We start from the raw sequence: 11,598 nt of genomic DNA on the forward strand, positions 1-11,598 counted from the left end.
GCGAGGGCGAGGACTAATTACCGTCGTGGGACATGACTCCCAGCACCGGTTAGATGGTGTAATTAACTCGGAATACTGGTTGTCTTTGTTTGGGGACTGCCAGGGTGCGTGTCTGACTACGCGAGCATTCTATGACATAATCGAAATGCTGACGACCTACGAGTTCATGACCGTCCCGCCATGCGCTCACCAGGCGATCCAAGAAGCCTTCTGTGTGTTTCTTGAGCTGTCCTCGCTCCCTTAGATGATCGTTCCTTACGATTGCGACCGGCAAACAGCTCGACAGTCAACAAGAGCAGGCACGTGTGGCCTATACAGGCAGATCTCGAGGGCCGACCAGCTCCAGAGGTCTCCGCCAACTACGTCAGGGCTGCAGCTAGGGGATCCCTCCACTGCCACTAATTATTAAAAGCAACGCACTATTACCCCAGAGTGCTGCCGAACCGCCAACCTCCGCGGCCGACCGTTTGGCTTACCTAACAGTTACTCCCTTTGGTTCGTCTCCTGGGTCCCCAAGGTTCCCCTCGGCGCTGCCTGTCCAATGCCCTTGCACGCCGGACTTCCGCGCTCCGCCAGCTTTCCCCAGATTCTCCAGCACAATGCAACTAGACGCGAATTTTTCATCAGCTGACCTTCCAGTCTTCGATTCGGAAAATCGAACATTCTACGGAGTAATACTCCGTACTTCGTTGAAAACCAATCATCCTCCGTCGCTGGAAACAAGCCACAGAACTTGATCTAGACGGACCAACTTTTCCAAGCCAAGCATTCCAGAACCCAGCCAATTGGGATTGCATTCCGTCTAATCTGATGAATCTACAGTGAATACAGTTCCTGAAACGAATCAAAAGCTGTGGCAAATGGTAGAATGGCTTTTCGCCAAGCATGAAGTTCCTGCCAAGTCATCTTCATCTTATTGACACAAAATTGAAATACAAATCCTTGAACACTCTCGTCAGTCAAAATAACTGGATCTCATCTTGGCGGAAGGTCATCTAGCTGGATAGCTCGATCAGTCAAGAAAGGAGAACATCTGTAGCAGACTATCTCGTACACATGAGACACGGCGCCTAGCAATGATCTCGACAAATAAATGCCAAGGTGGGCTTCGTCAGCACAATTGTCAATAATAATGATCACGCGACTAGGGAAGAATCCAGCAGGACTCTACGGAATACTCCGTACGTTAGAATTTCAATCACTAGTACGGAGTACTTAGGATCTACATCTGGGTCTACGCTAGCTTCAATAATCATGACAGGGACAGGTCACGGGTTCTGAGGCTACTCCCTAACCTACATGGTCAGCTGACACACTTGACTCGATGTTTACCATCCCTTTAATATCACCATCTTCGAGACTTATTATTCCAGTCTGCAGAGTACTCTGTACAGTACGTTGCTTTGGTGCTAAGTAGGCAGGCAGGGCAGGATAGGGAAACTGAAAATTGACCATGGCGATGCTCGCCGTCAGCCTAACTTCGTCTTCTCTTCGTGAGCTCATCGGACATAACGTGGGCATGACTTTTCAACAATTTCGTTATGCTACGGAGGACATTATGTTGATATGTAGTTAATCATGATGGACATATTATTACCTATATATGAGAAAGTGCATGGACTGGCAATTTACCCTATCTGCGTACTTCCTGATAGCTGAAAAGTTGACATCTATTCCCACAGGGAGGGATAACAGGGGAGGGTAGCCTGCAGCAGGCAGGAGTTAAATATTCTCATATCACGCACATGTCCAATTCCCGAATGACAATCTCCATCAAATCCGGACCAGAGCCCAGAAACTGGAGTCCACTTAAAACCGTCTCACTCTCGACAATAGCCCCGTGAAGGCAGAACATGACAGCGCGGCCATAGATATCGCCCATCATAGCTTTCAGCTTTGACGTGCCACCCCTCGATTCATCGAGGAGGAAAGGCCGCACCTCGGCAATCTGCGTCAACGGTAGGTCGTCCTGCCTGACGTTGACGACGCTGGAGACGATGGATATCAACGAGCGCCACTCCGCAATCTCCAATAGCACCGTTCCCAACGCATAGATATCTTTCGATTTGGAGAAGCGCGTGGACGGATCGCCAAGAGCATCTGGATGGCGATAAATATCACTCTCCGGTTCTTCGGATGGCTGTTCGGATATCTCCGTGGCGGAGTCCAGTCGAGAGAAAGTGAAGCCAGCGAGGAATGGGTTCGAAATCAAGTCTCCGACTAGCGAAGATGATAATTTCAAATGTGCAACGTCTAGGCCACGTGTCGCAGGCGTCTGAGGGAAAAAGATAATATTCTCTGATCTGATGTTCTTATGAAGCCATCCGGCCGTGTGAAAGAGCTTGAGCGTCCGACTCACTTCACGAGCAAGTCGCAGCCGGGCTGTCGCACTTGGAGCAGGCTGGCGAAATAGCTCACGAAGCGAGATCGGCTGTTGCGGATTATTCTCCGCGTACGGGTGATAGAAAACGAAAGCCAGTTGCGAGGTATCACTGTACTCGATAATCCCTTTACAGTGGAGCGACCGAAATGAGGGATGCTTTGGCTCTTTCAGCAGAATCGCGAGATTCTTTGCCCGTTGAATGGAAATAATCTTCGTTTGGTGACTGATTGATTTCCATTCGACGAGAACTGGACTGCCGTCGTAGGTTGCTTTCCGAATTGCAGGTCCATTTCCCGCATTCTCGGCGAATAATAGTAGTTGAGGATCCAGTGGTGGAAGCCCTGCGCCATCTCTCGACGCAGTAATATTCAATTCTCCAGAATCCTGCTCGAGGACATCGCCAATTTTGACTCTGAGCGCCTTCGTGCCTGCCGCTACCGAAAGCGGAGAAGCATCAATATTGCCTTTCGCCGGGTATCTCATGTCCATGTCGCTTTGATGGGCCAGGGTATCCTGCCAAGCGAGCAGGCGGTCCATTTCCCTTCCATGCCCAATACTCGTTCACGCAGCGAATGGACATTCTGAGAGATTCTTCCTGGCTCAAGTCATCTAGAAGACTCCGAAGCCCCTGTATCAATTCGCCGATTCGGCTGATGAGATCTCGAGATCTTTTCAGGTCCGTAGCCCCCCACCATAACCGTCGAAGAAAGTGGTTTCGATCCTTTATCACTCATGCCCGAAAAAGAATATCTTGTCTCACTGTGTCTGGAACGAGAGTGCTCACAATGCCTGCCACAGACACCTGGTCCTGGCCGCTGTCGTAATCGCTACCGTGCCCGCCGAACGATCTCGCCACGACGTCGAGTCCATAGCGTTTCTTTAGGTGTTCAGTATTGTTCAGAAGTTCTGAAAGCACCATCAACGTTTCATTAACGAGAGCCTCGTTCAGCCTCCTGTCAAGGTTTCCGTCCCGTCCCATCAGACCAGCGCGCTGTGCCCATGATACCAGGAGAGCTTCCTGCAAGTTCAGCATGCACAAAAGGTCATTCCCGTCCTTTCCTAGATTTTCAGCAGAAGACAGAAGCACAAATCCCTTGACGCAGCCTGCAAACAATTGAAAAGATAAGGATACAACACCCACGACGAGCCCTGCTACCTCCATGATGAAGGCGCCTCGGCAATCTCTTGGTAGCTCTGGAGAATTTCGAGATCCTTCGACTTTGATTTTCAGAGGAAGCTGATCAAACAGGAAGAAGGATAACGAATGTAAGCCTCGACAGCAAGGCTGAGATACTCAGCCTTTGCAGGGTAGTCGACTTTGCCCAATGGAACTCCTTTGGCGTTTTGTGGCTGGCACACGTTTATCTCACCAGGTCCGGAGTCATGGTGCCGTGTTTGTCACTTATCTTCAACAGAATTTCATGAGAACAAAAAGAAAGACGTCATTCCTCGAATATCAAGACATGACTCCAGTGACATCTTATATTGACCCAGACTCTGGAAGTGGGAGGAATCTTTTCAGCCCAGACACCTCAGACGATCCAGGCCAACAAGACGTGTTGGCGAGCTCACCGCTGGAGACGCTGCAAGGCTATGTTCCTCACATTTTTGACCTGGTGACCCCTCTTCGAGATGCTATCGCGTTGACCAAAAGCTACATCCCTCCGGTTTTCCTAGATTCTGCTGCCGTCGACTCATCGGTATTTCTGGGAGAAGGAGCATCGTTTGTCGCCAGTCGACAGGCTCTTCCCGAGGGAGAGCGTACAGAAGAATCAGTCACCAATCTCACTGGATGGACGGTGAAAGTTTCAGCTCCGGCTCCACCGAGACCCAAATACGTCGTATATAAGACCGCCAGAGTTCAGTTTAAGGAAAATGGAGAGCCCAGTGGGAACAAAGACCGTCGATCTCTGGAGAGCTTCCTGCTCGAGTTCCATGCGCTGATTCACGCGCCTGTTCTCAGTCATCCTAACATTATCGACTTTCTGGGACTTGCTTGGGGCAGTAATCCCTTTTCTTCCCGATACCGACTTCCAGTCCTTGTTGTCGAATATGCAGACCATGGAACATTGGCAGATCTGCAAGGTAACGAGGGGGGAAAGTTATCACAAGAGATGAAGCTACAGCTCTGTCTGGATACGGGTCTCGGTCTCAAAGCGCTGCATCAGGCGGGAATAATACATGGAGATATCAAGCCGCAAAACGTGTTGGTATTTTCCCATCCGGACCGACGATATATTGCAAAGCTCGCAGATTTTGGCTTCTCCGTCATCGAGGCAGTCGAATCCACACACTGCCGGACTGTCGGCACTCCAACTTGGAGAGCTCCGGAGGCAAACAAGGACATCCCGGTCCAGGCCTTAGTGTACACGGACGTCTTCTCTTTTGGTCTTCTGACATGGTGCATCGCCATAGACGGCGAAAATCCGTTCAATACCATACTCTCCAGCAGTGGCGAGATGGACCCAAAACAGAGAATGGAGAGAGTGGATCTTCTCAAGCAGGAAGACAAATTACTTGAAGAATCTCGCGTCGGGAAATGGTTTACAACGTGGCTTCTCATGGCCTTGAAGACTCAAAAGGGGTCGTGGCCATATCCAAACTTCATTTCTCGAAATGATCAGGACAAAGTTTAGTAGCCTAGGTCTCGCCAACGACACAGACGATAAGGCAAAAGAGAACGATCTATTACCCTCGCTATTTGATTCATTCATGCGCCTTCAAGGTACAATCCAGACGAGGCTAAAGGAACCGATAGCTCGTCTTGTTCATGGCCAATCCGGCTGTGGCAATTGCTGCTGGAGAGAGGGGCCGATCGGTTGATTACTGATGATGATGGCGAGACTGCGTTGCAGGTTGCCAAGAGATTGCGTGGTGACCCGCCGTCTGATGAATGCTTCAGACTGTTGAACGATCGATCGGTCGAGTAATGAACTAATTGACCAAAGTCAGGAAAATGTCGTGATTTGGTGAAGGGACTGGATTTGATTGACTCCAACTACATTTTTCTAAAAATGGAAATAAAATGAAATTAAATTATATGAAGTAAAAAGAGCAGAAAATCAGCGTCCTTATCAATCTCTCATTGAATTTCCCACACCACACACAAAGACAGACAATTAACTACAGCCGTAAGGTATCTAAGATAGATGTAGATTTATGGACATCTAAGTGCGTAGGTAGAGAGGTACTACCTAGACATGTAGGATTCGATCAATAGATTATAGACAGTTATGTAATATGATTTTTTTAGCATTTTTAGCTGAGTATTACCAACAGGGTGCGATAGTATATAGTACAGCTCGGCCTTCATTACTCCGTCCTCGGAGGATTTATCCGCATTGTTTCAAGGAAGAATATATATCCATTTCACTATGACTAATCTTCAAACAAAACAAAAAGGACTCGAATCGACATGAGAACCTCAACCTTGTCCAAGTCTAACAATGAAGGATTGGCATGGACTATACTAGGATGATTAGTATATCTAATTAGTCTTCGGCACCAAAAATGGGCACAACGGCCAAGTACCACCCTGTCCGATATCCATCTGGTATCATGACGCTATTTCATTCGCTGACTACCTGATCCCATTGCGTGGCCGACCCGGGGCCACGCATTCATCATCAACAGCGATCCATTTCGTGACATACGACAATGTCGGCCTTTATTTTCTCGGCCAAGATGCACAGGAAGGGAAATCGCGCCCGATATGAAGGCAAGAAAGTTCGGGATCTTCCCGATTATCAGATTATCACAGGACTGCAACCTCAACCCTAGATCAAGACGGTACTGGAACTAGCCTGGATCTGGGTATAGTTAGCTAATGATAATCAGGTACTGTACTCCATACCTGGTACGGAGTATTTTTATCTGATGATTCTACACAGGAAACTGGACCAGCCAAGCCATCGATTGCGTAAGTCTGATGGCGTGGAAGTCGAAATGGATCCTGGATGGATTAATATCCTCTGTCAATGATTCAGAAAGGGTGGTCCCTGGTCCGTATATATCTGATAAATCATCAGAGATGTGATCTGTTTCTGCTGGAGCTGCTGTTTCAACACATTCGTTTTCTGTCTCACTGAAAGAGAAACAAAACAAAACGAAACAATCAGCTGTCGTCCGTTTCGATTTTCCATGCTTCTTCTATCCCTTCTTGCCAGCCTTGCTGCTGGCCCCGTCCTGACGGCCGCCGCAACATACCCCATCATCAACACCACTTATGGCCCCGTCCAGGGCGCCGCGTCGGAGTATCGCGAGGGCGTGACCGTCTACAAAGGCATCCCATTCGCGGCTCCGCCAACGGGCGCAAACCGGTGGAAGGCGCCCTCTGCGCCTGCAGCCTGGACGGACGTCCTGAACGCGACGACCTTTGGCCCTCAGTGCGCCCAGCCGTACTCGTCCGCCGGCATCTTCTCGACGGGCAACAACCTGACCAGCGAGGACTGTCTGTACCTGAACATCTGGACGCCCACGTACAACGACACGAGCGATCTGCCGTCGAAGAAGCTGCCGGTCTACTTCTGGATCTACGGCGGCCGTTTCGAAGGCGGCTCCGGCGACGTCAAGACCTACGACGGGTCCGGCCTGGCTATCAAGGACATCATCGTCGTCACGACGAACTACCGTCTAGGCGCATTCGGTTTCCTCGCCCATCCGGCCCTCTCAGCGGAATCTGGCCACAACAGCTCCGGGAATTACGGCCTCCTCGACCAGCAATTCGCCCTGCGGTGGGTGCACGAGAATATCGCCAGCTTCGGCGGCAATCCCAACCAGATCACGGTTGGCGGCCAGTCCGCCGGGTCCGCGAGCTCCCTCGACATGATGTGGAGTCCGCTCTCGCGTGATCTGATCCAGGGCGTGATCTCCGAGAGTGGTGCGCGCGGGCCTCACGATCCCAACACCGGCGGCGTGGCAACCAGCTATCGGACCAAGGACACGGCGGAGGCCCAGGGCGTCGCATTCCTAAAGACACTGAACGTCTCGTCGATCGCGGAGCTGCGCAACGTGTCGACCCAGACCCTGATCGACTACGGCTCGTTGATGGACGACTCGGTCTACGAAGGGACCCCCTTCGAGACGCTCTTCTCGGGTCCTCCGCTCTGGCGTCCGGTGATCGATGGCTACGTGCTGCGGCACGGCTACGGCGAGTCTCTCCGGCTGGACGACCACGCCGACGTGCCCATCCTGACGGGGAACAACAAGGACGAGTCCGACGGGGGCGCGAGCACCCTCTCCGCCTACGAGACCGACTACACGCAGCTCTTCGGGAACTTCTCCGCTGCCTTCTTCGCCGCGTACCCGGCCAGCAACGACACGCAAGCCAGCGCCAACAGCGACGAGCTCTTCCGCGACATGGCCCGGGTAGGCACGTGGCAGTGGGCAGCGGACTGGGCAGCTGGAGGCGCCAAAAGCAACGTCTACACGTACTACTGGACGCACGCGCCGGCCGAGAACCGCGACATGGGCGCCTACCATGGCTCCGAACTATGGTACGTCTTCAACAACATCCCCTACGCGGACTACTCGAACGTCACCTGGGATGCGGACGACTACGCCATCGAGGCCATCATGTCCGAGTACTGGGCCAACTTCATCCGCAGCGGCAATCCGAACGGAGGCAATCTGACCTATTGGCCGTCGACCACCAATGCCAGCAAGACGACCATGTGGCTGGGTGATTCGTGGGGGGTTGGTCCGATCTCTGAATCTGCGGCACGAGAGAAGTTTATTGAGAGCTGGTTCGCTACGTTGCGTGAGTGGTAGACAGCGATCAGTTAGTTAGTAGCTACTCACGGAGGACGTATGTCTGTATATTAATATTGGACACACACGTGTATATATACACACATATGTGGATAGCGTGAAATGCTCATAGGCAGTTCAAGCGTATTCATAGAAATTCAAACCTCATTTCACCCAGATCTAGAGACAGCAGGAAGCAAGGCAGCATTTAGGTAAAATTAGAATTCTCTATCATGATCATTCAGAAACACGACTATCCATCCTCTAAAACGCCAGTCCAAAGCAGGAAAATATCAGTCAGCCAAATCCAAATCAAGCAGCAATTCTATATTGCTATGTACATACATACAGCGCCCAATTCATAAAAATAACCTATAGATACCAATGCAGGACCTTAGATACGCCTTAGAGGTCATAAATAATAATATGCATACAAAACAATAACAACTCGCGCCAACCCATTTCCCGAGCCCTTTGCACATGAAAAGAAAATGCGATCCGAGTACAGCTATAAATCAGAACGATAGTCAATCGCGAGGTTATCTTCCACCGTTGCTTCGGCCTCGTTTCATGTTTTCTTTGCACTCGTTGCAGTACCATTTCACTAAAGTCGAGAATTAGCTTTGTTTCTTTGCTTGACGATATGATCGGCTTGAGCATGATGTGTATACATACCATTCTTCCCCGGAGGCTTCGTCAGCCCCACACACGACAGATGGAACCACTCGCGCGGACAAGCATCGTTGTCGCAAGCGACCATCTCTCCAAAACTGATCTCATTACAATAGCAGTACCGCGGCTCGCCCTCATCATCCTCATCATCGCCCTCCCGCGATGACTCTTCGTCCTCAGTGGCCGCCGCAGCCGCCGCCTGAGCAGCCGAGAGACTGCCATTCTTCTTGTGCGATCGTTTCGCCGTCGCCGAATCGTTATTATTCCGGGAAGGTCGAGAACGCGGTGGATTGGGTTCCCCAACTGTAGAAACAACGGGAGTCAAATTCTTCGATGACCGTCCTTTGGCGGTGGAAGATCCTGCTGCAGGAGCAACAGCCGCTGTTTCAATGGCCTGGTAATCGTCCACGATCTTTTCCTCCGGAGGGTCGTCCTTGGCAGTCGCCAAAACGGCCTTAGTATCAGTATTGGCACCCTCGGTCTCGTTAGGATTGCCATCCCCTGAGGCTGCCTGCGGAGTCGCTTCCTTGGTGGACCCTTCCTTGGTATTATTGGCCTTGGAATCCGTGGATTTATCTGCGATAGGGGCCGCGTTAGAAGAACTGGAGCCAACTACGACGAGGGCAGGTCCTGGTCCGGGAAACGTACTAGAATTATTCACGCGGTTGGACGCCGAAGATGGCGGTCGTTGGCGGGCACTGTTAGCCTGGTTGGCGGTCTGTTGCGCTCTAGATGACTGTGGCCGGCTGGGGGCATTGGGTCCAGGGCTGGGAGCATTCCTTGGAGGATTAAAGGTGCCAACCACCGGGGATGAGACGGCAGACGGGGATTCTGCATGCGAAGTGACGGTATTGTTTCTACGCACACGCATCGTAGAGTTTAGTAACCAAGCAGAACATAAGCAATTAGGAAGCCATACCTCTTGCGTCCGGCAGTCGACGGAGCGTTAGGAGCACGAGCTTTCTTCTTCGCATCCGCGCCAGCAGCATCTTTGGACGTGGCCCGTCCAGCACTGTTGACTCCGCTCAATGACCGTTCCATCGCTGCTCCCCCCTGAACCGGCTGGGGTTTCTCGACCTTCCTCCGCTTCGCCGGCCCCCCGGCGCTGACAGCTCCCACGGCAGCATCCGTCGTCGCTTGCGTCTTGGACACGGCACCTTTGCGCGCACCTCCAGCGCGGGTCTCATCAAAGTCGGACTCGGCATGATTGCGGCGCTGTTTGCGGGCCAAAACGGCCTCGCGGCGGGCCTCACTCCGCGACGCCGCTTCGGCCTCATGTATAGCCTGCACGAGATGCGCAGTGTTGTTCGACGCCGCTTCACGGCGCGGACGCTCGTTCGCTGTCGACCCCGAGGTTTTCGCGTTGCTTCGGTTCGTATAGGCCCAGTGAGTGAGACTGCCCAGGCGGGCCTCCTCGCTGATCTCCCCCGAGATGTAAGGGAAGATAGAGTCCAGGCGAAAGAGCTGGTGATCGAGCTCGTCGTTCGCATTGGTGATTACATGGTTCTTCTCGTCGGCCGTCATCATCAAATCGGACAGCGTGCGCCGGATGCGATCGAAGAGCAGCCTGCGATTCTTGCTCTCCTGCGACTCGCGCGGGGCATCCTATTGCCACAAAGGAATCAGAAATTAATCCAAACTTGAAAAGCCAAGCTATCTGCCTCCACTGGAAATCTCTCCTGAAGAAAATGAAAATAACTACTCACCTGGGACATCGGATATTCCCTGATCACCCCGTCCACAATGGGCGCCGGATTGGGCGGACAGGGAACCGGTTCCGAGTCGACCGCGATCGTGAGCAACTGTTGCAGATTCTCCTCGAGCGCCCACGCTTTCGCATCAACCTCCTTCAGTAGCGAATTGTGACGGCGGAACTCTCGAGGCAGGGCGGTGATGGCATCGGTGAAATGGGTGAGGGCCGGGTAGAAACCGTGCGGGACGGAGGGCGTCTGGGGGGCATCGGTGGTGGAGGGTTGACCATATAGATTGAACGAGCGGGCAACCGTCTTGGAGGTTCGCGAAGGGTTCGTACGAGTTTGACGAACAGAGTGTCGGACCCCTTGGGCTTGGGAGGCGCTGGCAGTAGTCGAGGAGTTGTTCGCAGCAGAGGCCATGGCTGCTACTGCTGCCAGGACCGAGCCGGAGCCGGTCCTGTGGTGAGGAACAGAGAAGAAAGAAGAGAAAAGAAGAGAATCAGCTAGAGATCAGAGCAGTCCAAAAGATAGCTATGATCGACCATGAAGGAAGAATAGAGAGATGAAGCGTCAGCTGCCTGAATCGCGTTGAACTCTGAGATGGAGGAGTCGAGTTGCCGATGGACGAGCGAACGCAACGCACTTCGGGTAGGCGGTGACGAGGTTGACTTCCTGTTTGGGAAAGGTTTTTGTTGGAAGGGAGAGTCATGAATCACGTGACTGAGTACGAGGAGTGTCTGTGCACAGCTGACTCAGCCGCACAAAATAACGTAATCCACAAGCCACCCGAACACCCAACCGAGCCGAACACCCCTCCCCATCTGCGACAACTATATAAAAATTGAAGCTTCATTATCAACCAAAAACAGTAATAATTACAAAAAATTAAGGATTAGAGCAATGAGGGCATTGAGTTCTCTTATGCCCTACAATATTACAGTCGCTATACCTCAGCAGGGCGCGCATATGAGGTGGAGAAGCCGCCTCCCCAGCCGGAGTGCTTATAGCCTCTGGCACCTGATTTTGACTTTATATAAGATCCTGAGCTTCCTGAACTGAAAGACCTCCTGTATGAGATAGCTAATTGGTCGATTGTTTATG

At 51.8% G+C, this 11,598-nt stretch overlaps 4 protein-coding genes across 4 annotated transcripts; 2 read left to right on the forward strand and 2 right to left on the reverse strand.

Moving 5' to 3' along the window:
• Positions 1–1,732: 1,732 nt before the first annotated feature.
• VTN77DRAFT_6751 (uncharacterized protein) lies at positions 1,733–2,920 on the reverse strand (the record flags this gene model as incomplete). Its single annotated transcript, XM_069423064.1, has 1 exon — positions 1,733–2,920. The coding sequence occupies one exon, from the start codon at positions 2,918–2,920 to the stop codon at positions 1,733–1,735; it is 1,188 nt and encodes a 395-aa protein (XP_069276040.1).
• Positions 2,921–3,846: 926 nt separating this feature from the next.
• VTN77DRAFT_6752 (uncharacterized protein) lies at positions 3,847–5,019 on the forward strand (the record flags this gene model as incomplete). The annotated part of the gene is made up of 1 exon (XM_069423065.1): positions 3,847–5,019. The coding sequence occupies one exon, from the start codon at positions 3,847–3,849 to the stop codon at positions 5,017–5,019; it is 1,173 nt and encodes a 390-aa protein (XP_069276041.1).
• Positions 5,020–6,523: 1,504 nt separating this feature from the next.
• VTN77DRAFT_6753 (uncharacterized protein) lies at positions 6,524–8,152 on the forward strand (the record flags this gene model as incomplete). Its single annotated transcript, XM_069423066.1, has 1 exon — positions 6,524–8,152. One exon carries the CDS (start codon positions 6,524–6,526, stop codon positions 8,150–8,152), a length of 1,629 nt encoding a protein of 542 aa, XP_069276042.1.
• A 518-nt stretch (positions 8,153–8,670) lies between these two features.
• On the reverse strand, positions 8,671–10,917 carry VTN77DRAFT_6754 (uncharacterized protein; the record flags this gene model as incomplete). Its single annotated transcript, XM_069423067.1, has 5 exons — positions 8,671–8,735; positions 8,807–9,379; positions 9,452–9,660; positions 9,723–10,408; positions 10,510–10,917. The coding sequence occupies 5 exons, from the start codon at positions 10,915–10,917 to the stop codon at positions 8,671–8,673; spliced, it is 1,941 nt and encodes a 646-aa protein (XP_069276043.1).
• Between the last annotated feature and the right edge of the window lie 681 nt (positions 10,918–11,598).

Source organism: Rasamsonia byssochlamydoides, assembly GCF_041956645.1.
Source record: "Rasamsonia byssochlamydoides strain NRRL 3658 unplaced genomic scaffold VTN77scaffold_51, whole genome shotgun sequence".
Taxonomy (NCBI): Eukaryota; Fungi; Ascomycota; class Eurotiomycetes; order Eurotiales; family Trichocomaceae; genus Rasamsonia; species Rasamsonia byssochlamydoides.